Source organism: Salminus brasiliensis, chromosome 24 (assembly GCF_030463535.1).
Source record: "Salminus brasiliensis chromosome 24, fSalBra1.hap2, whole genome shotgun sequence".
Lineage (NCBI taxonomy): Eukaryota > Metazoa > Chordata > Actinopteri > Characiformes > Bryconidae > Salminus > Salminus brasiliensis.
In genome coordinates this window covers 27,813,893-27,838,428 of record NC_132901.1, presented here as the reverse complement: position 1 = coordinate 27,838,428, position 24,536 = coordinate 27,813,893, and the positions used below count along the sequence as shown (strand labels likewise).

The window sequence follows — 24,536 nt, the reverse complement described above, 5'->3', positions numbered from 1 at the left end:
TGTAGAGAAGCGGCGCCTTTCAGCATCAGTTTTCACAAATCTGTCCTCCTGCAACACACACATATGGTTAGCTTTTACCCTTTAGCTTTTCAGCTCAGCTACAGTGTTACTCTATTAATACTCACAGGCTATTTAAAGTACTGTGTAGAGTACTATTGACTTGTGTTTAGTAGAGTCTAAGCTTGGATTCCAGTCTATTCAAAATAGCTAAGGGTATTCCTGAGTAAACAGCAAAGCACTTTTGTAAGTCGCTCTGGATAAGAGTGTGTGCTAAATGCCTTAAATGTACACTGAAATGATCTAAAACTGTGAAACACACAAGCAAACGCATATTTACTATATTTTGTCTATACTGGCTGTAGCTGCTCAGAATGGGTTAATACATCAGTGATTTGCATCACACATGGTCATATGATCATGTCAAATTATTAACAAAAAGTTAATGATACTGTAGTTAAAGTTAAATTTACTGTTCATGTCACTGTTGTCACATAAAAACCTTATATCTTTAATTTTCCATATTCCATACCATTTAAAGATGTGAATGTGAATCTGAAAATGGACCAATAGAAATCTTTCTACATTGACTTTCACTGAAAATTTAACAATATCCTGTAAAGTTGCTATTCTGCAGACGTTTTTTGAGACAGCAATGATATATAAATTAGCATTTAACAGCTTTAGCCTTTAATCTTTCTGCAGGATCTGACTCTGAATATTGCTTTCTCTTTTTCCAGACACTATCTCAGTGTAGAGAGCAAGAAGCTGGAGTTTCACCACCCAGACCAGGTGGCACGCTAAGAGAAGTGCAACATCTTCCTGGAATATCATGGAGATGTGTATCCAGACAGGACTAAGATGATCAGATCAGAGCTGAGTTACAATAATTACAATGTTCTGTAGAGCCTGTAAATACCAACAACCACTACCATCACCACAACTACCACCACAGACATCATCTGGAAAACAAATACAAACATTTAACACAGAATAACATCCCAGAATCCAGGATCACAAGTCAGATGACTATTACCTTTGATTCTTCTACAAATGGGGAGTCATTCATCTTCTTCAGGTCATCTTCAAATACACTCTACAAAGAGAAGGAGCGTATTAAAGGTATTCTCTTAACGCAGCTATTAAACTCTAGAATGTTTTAACATCACAGTAATTAATGTTGTTTTCAGTACCTTTGAAGGGCGTCTGGGAACATGGGGCTTGATTTTCAGTGGTTCCTTCTGTCAGAGACACATTATTACATTGTACATTATTACAGCATTAAGTGATAATTAAATAAATACAGCAGCAGTAAAATAAATACCGGTCTGCAGTCTTTCATCTCTGGCTCAAACTCCTCTCCATTGCCCATCTTTTCTCCACTTTGCAGCTTAGAGTTTTCCTCCAGCAGACCATCCTATAAGGAGTCAGATACAATTAAAGTAAAGGCTCACCAGGTTTTCAAAGTTCTCCTCATGAAGTCTAGTATTTTTTAGAGTTCTCCTCAGATCAACACCTGGTTTGGTGGTAAATCAGGGCTTAATGATAGTAAATCAGGTGAGCTGCTGCTGCTGCTGATGGAGGTGAACACATCCTCCACGCTGTGCTGGCTGTACTGGGGGGCGTCCAGGAGAAACCTGGAGGAACCGAGCTCTGTTCTTCAGACTAGCTCACCGACAAGATCTCACTACTTTGTTTCTTCAGAATGAGAAGCTCTTGTTTCTCCTTTTTACTGGATTTATGTTCAGCTGCTTTATCTGTTCTGATGAGATCTGGAGCTTCTACAGTTACAATTAGGTGTTTAAGAGTTGTGAACAGCCAACAGTAGTATAGCAGCAGCAGTCAAACCCTGCTGATCGACTCTACTTGAGGTGAGAAGAAAATTGTGATAAATTTGATTTGCTACTTTCAATGCACAAACTTCACCTTTTCTACCTCATGGTCTTGGTTAATGGTGAACCCATATTGTGTTACTGCATGTGAATAGAAAATTAAGTACAAGGACCATTTAATCCATAATTCTAATACTCCAGATTCTTTCTGGACTAAATCTGGACCACGATACAAACCTTGGACAGAGTGGAGGTGCCCAATCCATTTTCAGAAACGCCAGCAGGTGACTTTATCTGGTTGAAAAGAAAGAAAATAATCCCAAGGGTCAGGTCTAAACCTTTGTAAGATCATAATTTTGATGTTCAGAACTTCAGAACATCAGAACTTCTTTACCTTAGCTGTTCTGTAACGTAATTGAGGAACGACTAATTTCCTTTTTTTCTTCTGCTGAGGATAAAAATATTCATTATTCTACACAAACTCAAATGTGAATGAAAAGGTTGATTTACTGGTCAGGAATTAATCAAACCTTTACTGGTTTGCTCGTCACAGCTGCATGGTGCTCATCTTGATCAGATGAAAAAACATCTTCTAAGGCACCATCATGGAACTATAAGAAGAAAAGAAGAGGTACAGTACTGCACAGAGACAGAAACCAACCTCCACTTACTGAATTTCCATTGAAAACAGCCATTAACCCCTTAGATATTATATATAACCCTTTAGTATGCAAGTCCACATATTGTCCCTCTCAGATCTACATTAGTCATATTTACCATCAGTTTCATACACCCCAAAACAGAATCCTGTGGGACCCCAAACCTTATGCTAAATCAAGCTGCAACCCAATAATTCAATTCAATGTCATGTTTAGTGATTAACAGCTACATAGTAAAAACAAGTTAGATAGAGTTTGCAAAACCTGGTAGATCACCAAAACAACCCTGATCAGATGAACCGCATTTAAAGCTTTCATTTCTTTGAGAAAGGAGAAAATCTAGTTCCTGTAGATCTGAGAAGTGCTGAAGCTGCTGCTGCTCCAGAACAATGGACTGGCCTCCACAGAGTCCAGACCTCAAGATCATTCAATGTACTTGGGAGGACTTTTAGATGAAAGAAGAAGAAGCAGCTTCTAAGACTGTACTTTTAATCTGGAATTGAAGCTGTAATGTAGGTAAAGGTGGAGCTCAAAACAAATATCTCATCTGATGTTCATTTACAGGTTTTATACTTTGACACTGTAAAATGAAGAACTTGTATTTAAGAGCTGTTCTGAAAATTCAGTAAATGAAGGGTCAGAGGTTTAAACATTACTGTAGATTTTTGAGGATTTGCTGTTTATTATACAAGTGAGCGTTTCTCACCTTCGTCCCCCACGGCAAGGTGCCTCCATAGCCACCATTCGTGCTGTCAGAGTTGTTTTCCTAATCAACAACAAACAAACAAACAATCAACAAAAAAAAACACATGGATGAAGGTGGTAAACACCCCACAATGCTGAGATAGATGAAGCTAAATGAACAAGAATTAAGAGACACTAAAACTGAGGTACACACCACTGACTCTCGACCAAGTGTTGCTGTCTGTGCAACCTTCAGCTCATCTCCAAACTTATCCTGAAATCCAACCACATGATTCTGTTTCATATGCAACTCTTTCATTAAACTAAATTGAACACAAAGTTTAATAAGTACACTTACTTTCGACCCTCTTCTAGAAACAAGTGAAAACCTCTTCCTCAGTTTCTAAAAATGAGATTAAATAGTAAATATAAATAAATGAACAGCTCACAGATACTGAAAATAATAAGAGATTATAATGTATTGTACTGTACATTTCCAGGTTTCTTCCCAACAGTCTCTGAAGTTGGGGCTCCTTCAAATTCTGCAGCAACCTAAAAGATTAACAGGCAAACAATAAACGTTATATTGTATAACTGTGCATATTATAGTTATATTAAACAAACAATTACACGCATTAGTGTGATAAATTAACGGCCTTTCTGAATGAAGATGCAGAAACAAAGTCTAACATTTCCACATCCACTCTTTACTGCTCCTAGATTTGTGTTGAAATGAAATGAATGGGAAGAAAATGCATTTAGACCATAAATGTTTTATTATATTGATAGCTTACCCTTAAAGAATCTCTCCTCAGTTTTAATTTTCCAACCTGATGGAAAATATACAGTATAAACATTAAATAATATAATATTATAATTTTAAGAGAGAGAGAGAGAAACACTGTCATGACCACATTATGAAGTTCCGGCAGATGGTTTATCTACAAGCCATGTTCCATCCAAAGGAACTAGATACACCATATATCCAAATATTTGCATATATACACCAAATATTTGTGGACACCTCTTCTAATGAATTCATTCGGCTATATTAAGCTGCACCCATTGCGGACACTGATGTACAAATGCACACACAGCTTATCTGGTTCCTGTAGAGAAGTACTGCCAATAGAATAGGACTTTCTGGAACAGATACACACAAACCTTTTGGCACCATGCCTAACAACATCCCCAAGCATTGAACTGTGGAGCAGACCTCACTAACACTCTTGTGGCTGATTGCAATCAAATAATCACAGTAAAGCTTCTCTAATCATGACATAATATTGAATACAAAAAAAGCAAAATAAACTCAATAACCTTGATTTCAGGAAAAATCTAAGATAAATGAGCAGGTGTCCCAATACTTGTGTCCCTATAGTATATGTGATCATTGTAGGCCACTGAGAAAATAGCCACGTTCATGGAACTAGCTTGCACTATCTATTTGTGAAATTGACAAGGCTGATTCCATTAGGAGATACCTGTAGACATGAACATAAATATCATATTTTGAATGAGATATATATATTTACATAATCCAATTGTCATATGCCCAGAATTGACACGTTTGTTTGATCACATGAATGCTTTGACCCACAGAAACTCATTTGGAGTGGTGACCGGTGAGGATGGTCAGAATGCTTATAGCTTTTGTTAATCTTCTGCTTTATCAATACAGTCAAGAACCAATAATACAACAACCAATATCATCTACAGCTCTATTCATGTCTAAACTCTTCCAAAGTTATGGAATTTCCCCTCATAGTTTAGCACAACATATATCAATAAACTCTAAAAACTGAAGTAAATACAAATCCCAGGGAGCATGGGCACCGTTTCTAGGATGCTAGAGCACCAATAACGATGGCACTGTCAATTTCCCATAGATCATACATCATGCCCTAATCTACTGATGTTCTGATATCGTTATGTATCACATTGCTGCCATATAAAGAACAGAATAGAAGAATAACGTTTCACATTACTGAACAGGTGTAGCAGTGTAGCAAAGTGTAGGCAGTTACATACAGGCTTCCAATCAGAAGAAAGCTGGGGGCTGTCCTCAGGCCAGTCTTCTACACACTTCTCCTGTAAAAGAACCCCCCACCACACACAACCAGGTAAGGTAAGCTAAATTATATTATATTATATTATATTATATTATATTATATATATATATATATATATATATATATATATATATATATATAAATAAATAAATGTGCATAAGAGCAATTTGTCACACAGACCTGGCCAATCAGAAGAACATCCTCATAGAATTGATTATTGTTTTCCTCTTCAGTTGATGTAAAATTCTGTCAAACCAGAACACAAGATTTCTGCAGATGTCCCAGTACCCCATCACCATACACATCTAGAGAAGCTTCTTGGTTTATATTTAAAAAAAAAAGCAGTGCCATAGCATTTATAAAGTTAAAGTACAGTAAAAATCATTTGTAGTTTTATTCTGTGCACAGATCCAGTGTTTCATAGCCCATAAGAATCTGAAACGTTTGATCAATTTAATAAAAAGACGTAAATCACCTGAAGGCTGGTTTTAGCAAGTGGGGCAGCCGTAGCAACAGCCGTAGGGGATGTGGGAGGAGACTGGATGTGTATAAAAGGAGTTTGAGGAGTCCCCGACTGAGCAGGCTTGGATGAAGAATGATGGTCCACAGCCTGAAAGGAAGAAGGAGGAGGAGGAGGAGGGACGGCAAATAGAGCAATGGTTTAAATCAGCATTTACACACTAAACTGATAAAGTATCAAATCCTTGAGGAACTTTTGGAGGTTCTTCAGTTTGAAACTGTGGAGGAACCAATAAAAGTTGGTTTAAGGAACTTTTAAGGAACAGTTTTCTTCTAAAGACCTTTTCAGAGGTACCTCAAACCTCTTAGGGTTATTTGAGGAACCTTCAAGAAAAGGTTTTTAGAAGACAACCGCTCCTTGAAGGTTCCACAAAGATTTTGACACAGTTTCAAACTGAAGAACCTCTAAAATTTCCTTCTTATACATTTAACAGGGTAACTCTCGCTTACGTACTTGGTTGGGATTCTTAGGAGATCTTCGTGGGGATGGTTTGGGAGGGCGTCTTCTGAACATCTACAACATGCAAACACTCCTTATGTTCAATTCTCTATTGCACTAATTACATTTACACAATTCTATGCTTCCCCAAATTACAGTCAGACACTTAGCATCACACACTGCACCACCAAATCATCCCCTCAAGCAGAGCTGATCTATAGCAATGTATAACATACCATCCTACAAGTCATTGGCTATCTATGCAAGATGTCAATCATGCGATCTGGGAGGCGCTTTGATAAGGGTGAGGTTGCAGGCCAACACAAGTTACCTGATCTAACCTACTAAAGAAGTGCTAATGGGCTAATTCAGGCCAACAGGGGTAACATGGTGATAATTGGCTAGCCCAGCCCTGGCTAAGAGGTTGAATTCAGGCAAACAGTCCAACCTTAGGTAACTGGTTTAGCAGTGTACCTGATCACCGCTCAACAGTCACTGAAAATGGAATTAGGATGATATTGTGAGATAGGATTTAGCATCGGTTTAAAGCACCAAATTAAGGCAAGAGTGCAGTTTGCATGAGGCTATATCATTTCCATTGAAAACCTAAAGAATGCAACTTTAAATATCAAATATTAGCATTTAGGATGAGAGGATTAAAAAAATCTGATTTTAGCTCTATGGTCTAATAAAGTGTAATAGAGGACGTCTTGAAGATGCTCTTACCAGTCTACTATCTGGGGAAGTCTTCTGAAATGTTCCAGTTGTGTCAGTGTCATGATTAGTACCAAAAGGGGTGGCAAACCGATGGTCAAGTTGGCTTTTTTGGGGTTTAAACAGATCGTCATTTTCAGCATTATTATTATTATTATTAGAAAATGGATCAAATGCCTTAATGTCAGCTGGAGTAGATGCTGGGGTCTGAAATAATGGGGTACTTTGGAATACTCTATTCTCTACATTAGACGAGGGGGTCTGGAAGATACCACTTGACACAGACGTAGGGCGTCCGAAGATGTCTGGCGTTTTGAATAAGTCTTCAGTGACGACAGGAGGAGGGAAAAAGCTAGATGGCCCATCAGACGCTACAGTAGGAGAAGGCGCAGTTTGGCAATCATCATTTTTCTGATTGGCCAGTATGTATTCCAAGAGATAATCCGTCTCGTCCAATGGCTCATCAGGTTCTTTACTCTTATTGGCCACTGAGACAACTTTTTCCTTATTGGACTTGTAAGGCTGAAAGATATCTGTGGTCTGAGTGGAGGGCCCATTCTGGGGTACTTCTGAAAGCCAGGAAGGAGGTGTGGCTTGGAAAATATCAGAGGCATGACTGGTGGATGCGGCTTGCAGCTCTTTCCTTCCCTGGCTTAAAGCCGGAGGCGGGAAGACAGCCCAGGTATTTGATGGCTCAAGTGTTTCTGCAGAAGATGCCGAAGGCCATCCATTACTTTGCCTACTCCTTGGGGTAAAATCCTTCATATTTGGCAGTGTATTGTTCTCATAAACAAGGCTTCCTCTGGAGCCCTACAACACAAATCCACAGTTAGATCTCACTTCTTAAATTCTTACTTTTATAAAAACAACACCAGAAGAGCATAGCTTACTTCGCCTTGAGTGGAAAAGGGGTTCACAGTGGTTGGGTCGCCATTGAGTCCATTAGCTTTGCTCTGCAAGTCAGAGAGACAACAGCAGTTTAAAACTATGCAGAATCCACATTTCACCTATAATCACACCCATACGTTCTTACCGTCAAGCTTCAAGAATGTGTCAAGTCTGACTAATTGAACAAGCACAGTAGTATTACCTCAGGAGCTAAGAAGAAAGGATTCGATGGTTTGCTGGTAATCCCGTTCTAACAGAGAAACAGAAAAGACTGGATTTATTGAACAAGCAAAGAGACACTCCTGAGAGCACACATTCTTCCACATCTGAACTACTGCAGTGACTCCATTAACACCTTGCGCACTAATTATAGCAGTTAAATCAGATAATAGGTAAAATACATCAATTTCAAGATTAAACATTATATTTAATATTAAAATAATATTTCAAGCAAGATTTCTTTTCCATTTTCATCTTGTATGGTTTCAATATAATAAGCTTAAGCAAAAGTTTGGACACTCTGCATGGTCAGTACTTCACATCTTTGGTGAGCATCACAACTTGTAAACTCTTTTTCTAGCAGCTCAGACTCTTTCAGTTCTTGTTCGGGGTTCTGTAAAGTGTCTGGGGTCGTCTTGCTGCACTGCTATTTTCATGTCTATCCACAGATGTTTGATGATGCTTTTGGCAGCGGACTGCGAGGGCCATGCCAAAACGTTCAGCTCTTGGCTCTTAACATTTACATTTTACATTTATGGCATTTAGCTGACGCTCTTATCCAGAGCGATTTACAGGGTTACTTGTATTACACAGGTGGGCCAATGCAGTGTTAGGAGTCTGGCCCAACGACTCATATTGGTGTAGTGCAGCACAGCCACCCAGGCCGGGAATCGAACCCCAGTCTCCCACACGGTATGGTAGTTTAGTGCCAGGTAGTGGTGTTCTCTGTTGCGCAACACCAAACTCTTAAGGAGGTCCATTGTGGATTCTGAGGTGTGCTTAGGATCATTATCCTGCTGTAAAAGCTCATCCTCTGGTTCATTTTCTTTTATTATTTTATGCTCAGTTGTGGAGTGCAAGTCACCTTTATACCACTGCAGTAAATACAACTTGCGTTTTGAGCATTTCGTGGATAGCTAGTCATTGTCCCATCAACTGTTTAATGATCAACAATCAACCAATCCATCCTAGAAGTGACTTCTAGGGAGCTTTACCTGAGCTGGAGATCGAAATGGGTTCACTCTATTCTGAGATCCGTTCTGCAAACAAAAGACAGAAGACTAGAGAAGACAGTATTGGCCAAAACAACCTCCAAAAACAGTTTCTTGCAATCATCATTATTATCACAGTAATTTTTGCCAACCACTAAGATAGTACCGTCTCACCTGTGTGATCTGGTTACCTGAAGGTCCTGTCCCATCTGACAGATCAATGAGAAAGCCACTCTCCTAACAAAACAAGACGAAGACCCAAAAACAACAAAAGCAAGATTACACCACCTTCATAGATCAAATTCAACATACCTGACGTCCAGGAAACAGTCCAGCCCAACAGTAACATCAACAAAAACGTACCTGTCTGGACTGAGAACCAGCTGTTGAAGAGAAACTGGAATCTGAGGTGGAGGAAACGAGCGTCTGAGGGGAGAGATACATCGAGAAAAACATTGACTGTATGACTGAGACATGTTTATAAGGACACAGTAGGAGTCTGACTGAACATAGTTGCATTGGAAGGGTCCTGAAAGGGATACTAATACTGGTGGGTGGTGTAGTGTAGTGGGTAACAACTCCACTCTCCCAGTGGCAGACAAGGGTTTGATTTCCTGGCTGGAGAAGAACATCACTCTACACAATTGGTCAATTCATTGGTCAAGACTCATAACTCTATATTCGCCTACCCACCGAACATGATTTCACATGAAAGAGATCAGAGAACAGATGTTCATACTAGTCCGGTTGGGCATACATCACATCACCCAACACCTTCAAAGTTAGTTCAGTTGCTCATTATACAGAAAACTGTTGTTAAATTAGCCACCACTGGGTTTAGACCTGTGTGAAACCCAAGCTCTATTAATTTACCTCTGCAGAATCTACATTTATGCCTAGACTGTGTGTGTGAGACTGAGTGTGTGTGTGTGTGTGTGTATTTACCTTGTATTTGCTGTGAAAGGGACTCAGGGACACTCTCTTCAGAACTCCCTGCAGCTGTGTGACGCTCTAATGATAAATACAGACATTACACAACATAAACATGCATTAAGCCACGTATCATTTACTGTCCACCTAGATATTAGGATATTAGGTAGGAGACCACCTAGATACCTGGAGCATGACATCATCTTCTATTTAACTGATGACTATTGTATCTACTTACTTCTACACTCAAAAAAATAAAAGTGCTACAAAATGTAAGCGATGCAAAAGCCATTTTTGCTTCCATATAGAACCATTTGTGCAAAGGAGCGCTGTGAACAACCCTGTATAGGTTTAAATAAGACAATGTTAACTATATCTACCATTAGTGTTGGACACAGATGGAATTTAGCCTCCGCCTTCAACACACACACACACACACACACACACACACACACACACACACACACACACAGAGCAATGGGCAGCCATTGCTGCGGCACCCGGAGAGCAGAGAGAGGGCGAAAGGCCATGCTCAAGGGCCCAACAGTGGCAGTTGCCGAGCCCGGGTCTCGAACCCACAACCCAGTCATTAATAGCCCGGAGCTCTAACCACTATGTTCTATATGCTCTATATACTATGTTCCACTATGTTCTATATACTATGTTCTATTACTGCAGTAATGTTGTAAATCATAAAAAATATCTTTAAATATCATGAAATAATGATTCTTTACCATTTCACCCAGCCCTAAACTAAAGACTACAGGTAATCACACCACCCTGCACCATGTTTATGCAGACACTCACCGGCCTTCTCTCCCCAGAGGCAACAGCTTCATCCTGCTCTCCACCTTTCACCTCTCCTGCCTCCTGAAACAGGTGGGTTCAGATCAATCACATTCATTTATCTTACAGTTCTCAGCCAAACACACTTCACCAAGCTTTAAACACCAGCTCACCATCTATCCTCCTCTCAGGCTGCTCTACAACTGCTGTGTGACAACAGGAGCTCACTCCACTCACCAAACTCGTCTTTCCACCAGCCAATCACGTCAAACCTTCCCCGTCAGAGAGGATGCTTGATGAGGGTTTTCCCACCCGTATTCCGTCTGATCCCGCCTCCTGCGCCAGGATTGGCTGATTATCAATCAGTCATTATTTGTTTCACTCGGAAATACATCGAGTGTGACCCTTACTTTTAATGTAGCCAATAGTGCACAGTAAACAAGGTTATAATACAATAATATAGAATATATTATTAATATATTATATAATATATAATATAATATACAATAATAATACAAATATAGAAAATAAAATATATTTAATAAATGAAAGTTAAGAGATTTAAACAATATAAGAAAACAGTCACGAAAAGAGAGAGAAGATTTGATTAGTAAAAAAAGAAAAATAAATTGAATTAGAAGATATAAAAATAAAAAAATACAATGTAATTATATATTTGTAAAAAAAAGGGGTAGTTTTTATATACATATAAAAGTTAAAAGGGTGAATATACCAGTCACTTAAAAAATACAAATTAAGTTAAAATAATATTTAAATAACTAAATATTTTTAATAACTTTAATGAACTAAAAATAACTTCAATAACAACCACAAAAATATACAATTAAAACAGGAGCTAAACTGACTAAAATTAGTGCAATCATAAAATAGTCACAATACAACTGAACTAACAATAATGATATATACAATGATAAATAAGCAAATAAATATAAATAAATAAATAAATAATAAAAAGGCTAAATGAAGGTAAACAGGCAGAGCAGAGGTGGTTCAAACTTTAAAATAAATGTTTAAAATGTAATAAAGTTTAAAAAGTGACACCACAAACACCCATCTATATTATGATTGGCTAGAAGTCCTCACACACGCACACACACACACACACACACACACACTATGGATGAGGTTCTAACGCAGCAACTCACTGTACATTAGATTAACCTGAAAACAGGTGAAAAAAAAAACACCATAACAAGCCCCGCCTTTTTTCTAGTAAAAACTCACCTGAATGAAAGTATGTAGACCTGTCCAGCCTGTTGTGCTCACCTGCAGTGTATATGTAAGTGTCAGCATGACACAGAGACTAGCTCTAATCCCTATAAGTGGGTTAACTGCAGTTTTCATTACTGGAGGTTCTGTTTATAATGTAATTAAGTAGCCTAAGGTTTTTATTGGTTCCTGGTGTTTTAGTATTGATGTTATCAGCATAAAGGCTTAGAGCCTGTATTAACAGTATAACCAGTCTTTGAGTTAAGAGAGCTGGAAGGAAGGATGAGAGGATGAAGAAATGAGGACCCACCAGAGTGGATAGAATGGCAGCCCAGAGCCCTCACAAACTGGTTCTGGGCGATTTGGGACCGGGCAATGAAGTCTAAAGGCCCAACCTGCAGAGGCTTTCTCTGTGTTTTTGCATTTGGTGCCCTCTAGTGGTCCAATAATGTCAGTTCTATTTCTAGCACAGCTTCAATACTAACCATTTTATGTGCAATTCTAAAATTATGTCTTTATTTAATCAGGTCATAATAAAATTTCAGACAGTAGAAATTGGAAACAGCTGAAATCGCTGTTTTACAATTTTCTGCTGCATTACAAGAGTCGAAAAATACAAAAACAGGAAATGTAGGAAATGTTATACTGTATTAATTATCCAAACCCACCATATGGGATGGTGATGATGGTGAAAATGTTATTTAAAGAACCATATACAAGAGTTCTAACTCAAGAGACCCATTTAATCAGGTGCTTTAAGTTTTTATGGCTCTATGTAGGAACACAGCCTTTACTAAAGAACCCTTGAAGAACCCAAATGCAGCCCAGCTAACATGCCTATGTGGGGCCTGCATGGGTAGCCCAGACAGTTTTGTCCTTCGGCCCCACATATGGATGTGCTCCAGGGTCAGTGATGTGACCATGAGGGGTTAAACATGGGCCCCGTCTGGGTTGCACACTGCACACGGGGCCTAGATGGAACCCATGTGAGATTAAGGTGGGCTGTAACAATGGGGATTTTTTGGGAAGCCCAAATCCACCTAGCCCCATATGAGCATGTTAGTGGGGACGTGTTATATAACTATATGATGGGACACTTTCCTCTAGTTCATCTAGCTAAGCATTTCTGTAATGACTCAGTGTAATGACGTAAATGACACCGCCCTGTGCCAACAGTGACGTCAGGTGTAACACTGTCATCCCTTCATTTAATTCCACATAAATTTAAATAGAAATTGGATTTGTTTGGTTGGTGTTGACATGTGAACATGAAAAAACATGCTGAGATGGTCCAGCAGGGTTTTTTTCTAATCATTTAATGTCTCTTATTTGATGTAGTAGCAAAAATAACAAAATATTAAATTAAATCCTTTTATGTAGTGTTTTGATGCCTCTCTTTTTTAGTTAATGTCACCTCCTACAGGGCTAGCATGCTTAGCAAACGTTTTCATCTTACATTATGGAAAATTTTGAAAAAAAAAAAAAAACAGATTCTGGTGGAATTCTTAAAGTGTTTGGGTGTTACAGCTTAACCATTTTTCTCATGCTTGGCTCGAGTTCTGCTGCCTTCGCGACTGTCACCGTTGTGGAGCTTGGAGACGGAGGCAGAGGTGGAGGTTAACACACACACACACACACACACACACACACACACACACACACACACACACACACACACACGGTAAAGACCAGACAAGGAGCACTGAAACAAAGGAACTACTTGACACCTGAGATTAACAAGAAGGCAGGGATACAAAGGAGGCACAGGTGGGAACACTAATGACGGGGTGGAGCTTAGACAGAGACAAGAAATAAACATAAACAGAGCCATGTGCTGATGTGCAGACAAGGAAGGAAAGGTCAAGACAAGGACACAGACCTTTGTATAGACCTTTTATAGATTTTTGACATTTTTAGAAATAAAGGTGAAACTTTGAGAAACAAGTTAAAGCATAAAAACTCTTATGTAATGTAAATGAGCTGTGTATAAGGCTGAATTGGTCATGTGATGTTAGAGTAGAACTAGTGCAGAATCTGAATTAGATATTTGCCAAGAATTCCTGTTGGTGCAGGTATCAAAATTCAATCCAATTAAATAAGATACTCAATCTAAAAAATCCATATAAAATGCACATGCAGCAGTTTAAAGCAGAGGGATGTGAGAAGTGTCCTTGTTAAGGAGGATGGAGGCCTGAGTCTTTCGGGCTCTGACTGTTAGGACTGTTTCTGACTGTTTCTGATGAGAAATCACTGAGATGGGTACAAGCACAAAACTGAGTTAGCAGGAACGTTGGGTTTTGAGGAGTGGACAGTGAGTTTGGAAGCTCAGATTACATGCTTTATCATGACAAGCAACACAGCAACATGACTGGCGCCCTTGTTGGATCAGTGTTGAGTCTTATTAGAACAGTTTAAAGCTATTCGGCCCTTTAATAAGAACATAAGGACACAGCAGTGCTCTAAACTGATGTTGAGCTGTAAATTAGATTAGCACTGCAGTATAAGCTCATATGATACAGTTAGTTAGTGATACTAACTAGCTAAATTCTGAACATGTATATATGTGTACATATATATATATATCCCATTACTGGCCCTGGAGCACATCCATATGTGGGGCTAATGTGAAGCCTGAGGATATATATATATATATATATATATATATATATATATATATATAAATAAGCTTTATGCCTTTTGGAAGTATTTCTTTATTTACTTAACTCGCCACTGCAAGGGTTGTGAAAAAATAATAATCATTTATTAAAATATTATTTTATGGTTTAGTTCATGTTTAAAGTTAAAAAAAAAATAACATAAGGCAGCTTTGAGCCTCATGCAACAGCGACTTCAGGAGAATTTGGAGTCGAGGATAAAACTAAGAGGAAGTGCTGAAAGGAAAGCCCACATGAGCATGCTGGGTGGGGTGTTTCCATGAACTGAATGGATAAATGCCAAAGTAAGGTTCTATTCTGTGCTGCTTTTAGTTTCCCTATAGTTATCTCTTCATGATTATTCTCCTATTAATTCTGTATTCTCATTTATGAATACTCATTTTAATGTAGATTATAGTAATGTATAAAATGTATGGCTAATGAATCTGAACTTCTGTAAATGATAAACACCCTGACGGAGCACATGACTAGAAGGTAAAAGGAAACACAGCCGTGACTTTGATCAAACGTCTCTTACAGCCAAAGCATTCACTGAGCTTCTCGTTCCTCACTGATCACCAGCTCACTCACTTCAGACCTTCTCCAGTGCGGTAAGTGCAGTTCAGGACACTATGAGGCTGCCTGAACAGCAGCTTTAGCTGCGTACCACATTACATTTACATTTACATTTAAGGCATTCAGCAGATGCTCTTCTCCAGAGGGACTTACAAAAGAGCTTCACTGTTTACATAAGAAGAACCTCAGCTAGTTTAAATAGACTAATAATTTAAAGCTCCTCTAATCTTAGACTCTACTAAACACAAGTCAATAAGGTGACCACTGTGCTATTCACCCAACATTATACTGCAACCAAACTACTGATTAAAACGTTGCAAAATGTACATGATTTGTGTAGGTAACTAATATGGTTATGAAGCTGGGATGTTATGGAATCTTCTTTATATCTAATTGATTTCTAGGAAATAGTATGCTTGTGATACAGCAGTAAAGAGTTTGGACCTACACTTCAAACCTTGTCCTGATTTAAACTTTGTTAAATTAAGTTTTTTAACCATAATTGTTTTTACCATGTTGTTTGACAAATTTAAAATTTCAAAGCAATGAAACTATCAAATTAAATGAAGGTGTATTTGTCACATGCATAATCATTGAACAATTAGTAGTGAAATTCTTTAATATAATAAATAAGATATAATAGGAATGAATATAATAAAATGAAGTACTACAGTCATTATTTATTATCCTCTGTCTGTACTGTGTTGTCTGTCCGCACTTGTTTGTTTGTGTTGCACTTGTGTTTTGTATGCACTGTCTATGTTGCACCATGGTCCTGGAGGAACGTTGTTTCGTTTCACTGTGTACTCTGTATGTAGTTGAAATGACAATAAACCCACTTGACTTGACTTGAAAAGTAGATGCAATGTGGATAATAAACCAATGGACAGGTATTTTTTACATTTCAGATACATTTCAAATACAGTACATTCACTAAAATGTATTTTTTATTATAACCCCTTATGTTTTATAATATATGTAGTCTATACACCAAATCTATTTTAAAATACATTCATATTAAGCTATATGGGTAAATTCTAAACACAGATATGCAGCATATTTGAAGTTAAATATTACTAAAATATAATTTAATGGTTTAATATACGTTTCATAGGTAGGTATACAGTAAAATTAATGTAGATATATTGCAGTTCATATATATCTTGTTTCTTTAAAAAATGGATTTTAAAATATGTTATTGGCCAATTTCATACATGCCAAATATATGTTTCAAATGTATTTTTTTAAATATATATAACATAAATTTTTGGCCATTTTCATACATTGCAAAATATATTTGATAAATATATTGCTCCTCTCCAGTGACAACTATGTATCTCCATTTTTCTTCATGGATATCAATAATATACACATCGTATATAGAAAATGGAAATTTGGGATAGAACTGAGCAAGAGTATGCATAGTGTAATGTAGTCATTTTATTTATGAGACATATTATTTATGTCCAGTTTGCAATGTACACTACTGGTCAAAAGTTTTAGAACACCCTCTATTTTTTCAGTAGTCCACTGTCAGTGCTGATGGCCCACATATGTCTGCTTTGCTTATTTTGCCATCTTAGCATTGACTTTCTTACTGCCTCTCCACCTGCAGTCGAACCTGCAGCTCCAGGCCTTGTCCAGTGTTAAGGTGTGTTACCGGGTGTTATCGTGTGAGCTGCCTATTACACAAAGTGTTGACTCTCAGAAACTTGTCTTCTGATGTGGTTCCTGTACCAGACCTTTTAAGTTTTCTCTAAAAATCTTCTCGATGTTAGTTAGATAACGGGGTTGTAAATGATCGATTGTTCACATTAGCGGCCAATGCCTATATTACTTTTTCTGCAAAAGACTTTTTCAGTTTTTAGTTCATTTTACTCAAAAGCCCCGGCGGTTTGCTGCCTAACCTTGTACTATTTGAGGTCACAAGACTTTGTGCCACTGCAAGTTATTCAATGGACTTAAATGTCAATAAAACAATGGAAACTTGGGAGTGTTCTAAAACTGACTGGTGGGGTATATGTGAAAGTGTAAGTGAACTGAAGGCTGTTAATAAAATCTCTCAATTAAACAGGAAGAACCAAAGAAAGACTCAAATGGCCTCATCAAACCAGTACAAACAACTTCTCAATGAACCCAGCTCTGACAATACTAACTCAAATTACAACATGGGACAGCCTCACTCTATAGACAATCGTAAGATCTTTCTCATTATTTCAATAGGAATATAATTACCCTCAAGAAATGCAGTTCAAATAATGTTACTCCAATGTTCTCAACAGAGGTTCCACCAGATGAGTCTCTCATTGAGTTTTTCACCTCAGCCTTTGACGGCAATATCTATGAACTCCGGGATCTGGTCAATCAACTGTCAGAAATAACTGACAGGGTGGAGAGAATCCATCGAAACACCACCATCGGAAGCCTAACAGGGGGAGTGATTGGAGCAGCTGGAGGAATTACCTCCATTGTGGGGCTCATCCTGGTTCCATTTACTCTGGGTGCCTCACTGATTGTGACAGGGGTAGGTATTGGAGTAGCAGTGGCTGGTGGAGTAACAGGAGCTGGAGCCAACATCACAGACATGGTCCATCAGAAAACCTCACGAGAGGAAATAGAAACAATTCTGGAAGAATTTCAAAGCAGACTTTCCCCCATTATCAAAAGCCTGCAAGATATCAAGCTCAGGCTGGATGAGATACAAAGAGATGGGCTTACAGATCCGTCCACACAAAGAGCACAAATTGGGTTCGGGGTAGGAAGAGGGGCGGGATACGCTGCAGAATTTGTACGCCTGATTAATTTTGTTGAAATAGGCAAAGTGGCAGCGCAGGTATCTAGAACCATGAGAGCAGCTGGAGCAATCACAGGAGTGTTCTCAGGTGTGTTTCTTCTGATGGACATTGTCTTTATTGTCAAAGATGCCAAAGAACTGTATGAAATAGACAAAGATCAGAAGGACGGGAGTGGAAATTCAGCCATAAGTCAGTTTATTCAGAAAATGAAAGAAACTGTTGATCATCTGAATCAAACACTGGACAAACTTAAGGAGGTCAGGGAACAATTTTGTGTGAGACAGGAACCGTATTTACAATAAATAAACTTTTCATTGAATTTCTTAAGTACACAGCTTGGGTTTACCTGTCAGGGCATGGCCTTCAGATGTCCCCGTCCCTCCCCATTATTTTACAGTAAACATTTGTAAAGGTTAACATCCTTTTTCAGTCATTTGAAAAGATGTAGCAGAAAAATGACAACTATGAAATGAAATCCGCTGTGATATTATTGATTTTATATCTGAATATATTACATTCCACTTTTCAGGTTTGTTTTATTGTTTTTCAGTCTGTTAAATTTAGTAAATAAATATAGAAACAGTGTTCTGAAATGTGCACAAAATAATTACCTGTGTATATGACTGTGATCACGGCTGTCCATTAAAAAACATATTTGTGCGTTTTTAGTTTTCTCCATGGTTTGAAACCTGTAGCAGCTTCTTTACACTGTGTAAATATTTGGACAAATGGACAGATAGAAATGCTCTAAATTACTTAAAATAAACTCTTATTTTACATTGACTTCCATTCAGAGATCAGAATATTTTTGTCTTCTCCTATAAGTCACCATTTTGGAGATAAATATTTTTCCCTGAAGAGAGCAATGCTTTCAGCTGTTTTTTTTTTTGTTGTTTTTTTTTCAGCAAATGTTTATCATCATCATCTTGTTCAGGAACCACATATTGAACTACATTTATTACATGTAAAATAACGACAGTTAAAGTTACAGCACTGAGGAAAACATCAGTCAGTCAATTGTTCAATTACTTCTGAGCTTAAAAAATATAAGCGTAAAAATGTCTGTAATTTCATTAATGACTCATTTATGTTAAACCCTTGAATTAAAGCTGAAACTCAACTTCAACCATGTTGTTTCATTATTAAATGTTTATTATTCATTATTAAATGTTTATTATTCATTATTAAATGTACAAATTACCAATGAAGCATTGTGTTTGAAAAGATGGAAAAGTACTGTTGGCCAGTTCTTAGTCAGTGTTTGACTCATATGCAGTTGAGCTCCCAATCATTGGTTTGGCCCCAACTTCCCATTTAACTCTTTCAACAGTGCCCTGGTTGTGTGGCGGTACACAGACACCACGGTTTACATCAAAGTGCTTCATGCAACATCATGCTTAAGCAACCAAAAATGCATTTACTTTCATTTCCAAACACCAATCAGCAATCAGCAAGGCAGGGGTTAATAAACTTTCATGCCAAGAGCCTCTTGTATCTCTTCATTATGAACAAATTAATACAATTCAGTATTCACATGCACCATTACACCCTTACTAAAGCCTAACACACATTTGAAACTCATAGCCAGAGTAAAATCACAAACTTTAAATCATTGCAGGCAAAACAAACTAGCAAGTACATCACATTTAACAACTGAACTAAACAAGCTAATCAGCTTCATATGATCCAACCCTTTAAAAACAAGTTGTGAAGTGCTACTGCACTATGGAGGTTTGGTGGTGGAGCTGCAGGAGGAGAACCTCTCTCCAGAACTGCTGTGTAATGCTGCAGAACCCATAGAGTCATATTAGTGTAAAATCCTGTAGTATTACTTTTCCGCCTCAGCCCACATGCTGCTCCACCTTCAGATCAAGCTTCTGGAGCTCTCAGCTTGTCAACAAATGCATGTGTAAAGTTTGTCTTTCTCAGGCCTGACCTGTTAGACCGCTGGGGTCCTCTCTACCTGTGTCAGACCAGCTGCCACCCACCAGGCTCCCCCACCACCCGAGCCAGACCAGCTGCCCACCCTCCTACCACTGCTACCTGTCTAATGACCATGTTAAAAACTACATGGACTCTTAACTCTCTATCACTACTATGACTATACTCAGTTATTCTCCACTATGATTATAATAACATATTAAGATTATGTTCCACACCAGAGCAGTACAACAGTCGGTGGTTCTGTGATTTCTGATCAGAGGAGGATGGTCCTAAGGTTTCTTCCTCCAGCTCTGAGGGAGGTACTCCTGCACGGTGGTCTTTGGCTGCTCACTGGGGGACTTTTTCACGTCTTCTTATGTTGTTCATTTCTTGTCTTTTTTACTGATTCTGTAAAGCTGCTCTGTGAAAACCCAGGAGCAAACATAGCATTTCTCACACAATTTACATTAATCTGCTTAATTAATTAATCATGCTAAATGGCAATGTTACCTGTTTTAGAAGCTGCAGGACTTTCATTATGTCAAAAAGTCAAAAATGGAGTCCTACATATAAAAAATATATATATAATATATATGAGAGAGAGAGAGAGAGTAAACAGCACAGAGAAATAATTGGTTATGTATCATGATGAACCAGCAAACCTCAAAAGCAACAACCAGTAAAGAGAAGAAATACCACAGGCAGTCACCAACCAAATTCAGAAGAAATGAGGGTATGTTGCCAGATGAGAAGTGGCAGGACTTGCAGAATACAGTAACCAACAGCTGCAGTCAGAACTTTACACACTGGGGCAGAACATCATTCATCTTCTTCTTTAAAAACTAAATTTGCTCATGTTTGCAGTTATACAAAATACCAGTTATAAGCACATATTTGAGTGGCAGAGAGGTGAGGACTTTGCAAATGCCATTCTCAAACTTGTTTTAACTGGCATGCCCCCTTCCCAAAGAAAAACACAACGCCAACTTTGTTGAAATAATACACTATAGGGACAAAAGTATTGGGACACCTCATTCATTGTATCTTCTGAAATTAAGGGTATTAAAAATAGCTTTTTAAAATCCTGCTTTTGTTGGAGAAACTGTTTATACTGTCAAGGTTTTTTAGATTTTGAAGGAGCATTGCTGTGAGGATTTGATTGCATTTAGCTACAAAAAAGCATTAGTGACATCAACTCCCCAACTCATCCTGTACCCCTGCTGTAGACAGTGACACTGGCGTTTCAGCAGCTTCTAGATCGTGGCAGGGCTGGGCCTTGCTGGTTCTTGGGTTGTTCCTAATCATACAAACCACTTTTTTCTCAGCTGAGGGTGACGGTCTGAGGGTGGGTCTTCTTCCAGACCTCGGCAAAGTGGAGACACCTCCCAATGACTTGTTCTTATGTACAGCTGTTTGAATTGATGACCTTAGAATCTGCAGGTGTTTGGAAACAGGCCCAAGAGATGTTCCTGAATCTATAATCATCCTTCTCAGATCTGATCTGAGCTCCTTGGACTTTCCCCTTTGTATTGTCTAGATCAAACCAATGAGTGCGGTCAATCAAACCCTTTTTATGTGGCACAGAGAAGCTACCAGCTATAGTCCATCAGGCCTGAGATGAAGATGGTTGACATGCCTCTGGAGCTGACATGAAAGAACAGACAGGAGCATGTTATTATTTCATTAGTTATTAAGAGAGTGATGATTCAGAACATCTGATCAGATGATACATCAAAGAGGAATATAATAAGAATCACTAATAAGATTAATAAGAATCATTAATCAGATGACCAATCTGTGGGATGATTGATCAGATTCAACAATCAAATGGCCAATCAATTCAAGAATGAGTCAGAATCATTAATCTGATGATCATAAATCAAACAGTTGATTAGATTAAGTTATAATATAATAAATCAATCAGAGGATTATTAGCAATTATTAATCAGATTATCTTATGGTGAGATGACTAATCTGATTCATTATTCAAGTGATCAATTAATCAGATAAATTACTCAGCTTCACTATCAGATGATCAATTAATTATTTTAATCCAAACCACAAACAGAAAGTGTGTTCATCTGCTACTGGATAAGATCTTCCAGAAACAAACACCATCAGTTTAGCTGCAACAGAAACTAGCCTGCCTGCCTTTGCACATAACTGTATATAACTGTTCTGCCCCCCTGTGGCCCAACTCAGCATTACAGCAACTTTGTTTTTCACTGCATTTCAAACTGATCTCAGAGCAATTTAAACTTTTTTAAACTGGGGTAGGGTGTAGATGTAGGTGTGGAGAGCTGCTCCTATTTCAGCTTCTTTAAAAAAACACCATTAACCCACTGCAGAATGCAGGCCTGACCTGGGAAACACACATCGTACTGTAAGGCTTAGGCTTATCACTGATCTACAACCGTGAATCTAAAGTGAAACAGATCTCTGAAAAACACTGAAATATTTTAAGTTATTTTGTTTTGATTAATTCATTTAAAAAGCGAAAGAAGTGGAGAAAGATGAGGATTTCAGTAAATGGTGTTTGGTCATCTGGACATCTGGCGCACAGTTGTGGTACTGCATGTGCTTTAACACAGTGTGTGTGAAAATGTAATATGTGGTTTGTTTGTTTTTTCATAGATATTAATATTAACTGTATTAATATCTAATACAAAAATCAAGGGTGGTTGGTGTGGCGAAACAGAACACCACCAGTAAGCTACCGCACCATGTGGGAGACTGGGGTTCGATTCCTGGTCTGGGTGACTGTACTGTGCTACACCAATAACAGTCCTTGGGCAAGACTCCCAACACTACATTGGCCCTCCTCTGTAATACGAGTTACTTTGTAAGTCGCTCTGGATAAGAGCCTCAGCTAAACGCCAAATACATCAGACAAAAACTGCTTTCATTTCCCATCACTTGTCACTCTTGACTCACTATCTATCATTATGACACATATTAGTTTCCCACTGTTTTCTCTCTCCAGTGATTTCATGCTTTGCAGGAAAGGTTATTCGACTTTCCAGCAGCTCCAAATGCAGGGTGGTAGAAAGATGAGCAGAGGCTAAGTTGACTGAGCAGAAATAGACAGTGAACATACCCAGGTGCCTTCAACAAACGGCAATAAACTGATACAATGCAAATAAGGCTTTTCCCCAGTTTTACCCTATTTACCCAAGTGCTGAACTCAGCTAGACTCTCTCAAAGCCATGGTTCTCCTAGGTGGGGCTTGACATAAAGCTAGAGGGGCTATGACTTTTATTCTGAGACAGTTTAACCTTTAACAAGAGCCAACTAACATGAACTCAATTCAAACCCAACTTAATTCCAAGTACAGTGACGACTACACTGGAGACCGGGCGTCTGTTGTTGTTTTTCTGTGAGAACATTGACAGGAGACAAAATGTAATCTGCCTCAAGGTTCTAGCAAATAAGGCCTTAAATTTTTAAATAGAGCAGAGTTAAAATGTGAGAATGAGAAGAACACTGGCCCTGTTTACACCTGCTCACTTCATATGACCTGTATCTGGACTGAGGAGATTTTAGCCACATGTATTTACACTTGGTAGTCAAGCTTTGACAAGCAAGGCTGAGCAGGGGTCAGACTTGAGAAGCTAGTGAAGCAAGCAGATGCTAAGCTAAACACTATCCCAACTGATCGCTGCAGTCTCTGCAGCTAGCTAACCCTATACTATGTCTAGAGGACCCAGAGAAGACATCAATACTATCCAATAATAATTACAAAAGCATTAATTACAGTGTCTAAGCTATGCGACTCCTGTGAGCTGTTTTTCCTCATCACATATTTGCACACTTTCAACCAAAAATACATGGATGAACAGTGAAATCCACAGTCTGCTAAAATCATGTGATCCTGCCTTCAAATCTGGCAACAGTGAGGAATTCAACGCTGCCAGACCCAGCTCAGCTCGGAAAGTGGCCAGACCAAATGGTATCCCAGTTCTAAAAGCTTGTGTAAAATAATTAATGAACAAAAAGTTCATTTCAGGTTTTTGTAGCATGAACGCCAAAACTTCCTTCCTTCATGTTTAGTCTGACTGATCTGCATCAATGGATCAATGATCTGTTTAGGGCTACTAGAATATGTTCTGTAGCTTACTGAAACCCTGCATAGTGATGTTATAACCAGAGGAATGTTCTCCTCGTCCTGCAGCAGCTAAAGATCTTATTTTGTAGCAAGTATTCCAGTATTTACATTTCAACAATATGATTTGTTTGAACTGAAACAGAAAGTAAAACTGTTTTTGCAATGTTTTTGTTTTGGTGTCCTTATTGCAAATGTTGTTTGCATCCATAAAAGTCACAAACCACTGCAGCCACCGTCACATGTGAATCATCTGCAACCACACCGACGCCAGTCTAAGAGATCATGTGATTAGCCGAAAGAAAAATATAAACACTGCGGGGATTTAACTCACATATAAAAGCATTCACTGAGCTCATCATTCTGTACTGAGGACCCACTGCTGTCCACTTGACTGACCAACTCCTTTCTTCAGATGAGCTCCTACTCTTCACCGGTGTGGTAAGTGCAGCCCCAGACACTATTAACTAGATAGATAGATTACTGCTCACCACACTATACTATGACCTAGCTACTGATGAACAC

The 24,536-nt window shown here is 38.4% G+C and overlaps 1 protein-coding gene and 1 long non-coding RNA gene across 2 annotated transcripts; one reads left to right on the top strand and one right to left on the bottom strand.

Annotated features, from left to right (window-relative positions):
- Window positions 1–1,033: 1,033 nt before the first annotated feature.
- Window positions 1,034–1,407, bottom strand: LOC140546500 (uncharacterized). Its single transcript, XR_011978352.1, has 3 exons — window positions 1,322–1,407; window positions 1,191–1,238; window positions 1,034–1,093 (listed from the first exon to the last, which is right to left on the bottom strand). It is a non-coding gene; the product is annotated as an uncharacterized lncRNA (long non-coding RNA).
- A 16,053-nt stretch (window positions 1,408–17,460) lies between these two features.
- Window positions 17,461–19,921, top strand: LOC140546690 (apolipoprotein L3-like). Its single transcript, XM_072670072.1, has 2 exons — window positions 17,461–18,243; window positions 19,916–19,921. Exons 1-2 carry the CDS (start codon window positions 17,461–17,463, stop codon window positions 19,919–19,921), a joined length of 789 nt encoding a protein of 262 aa, XP_072526173.1.
- Window positions 19,922–24,536: the final 4,615 nt, after the last annotated feature.

Coding starts and splice junctions, on each gene's coding strand:
- LOC140546690 (XM_072670072.1), top strand. CDS start 17,461: ATGTTCTCAACAGAGGTTCCACCAGATGAGTCTCTCATTGAGTTTTTC.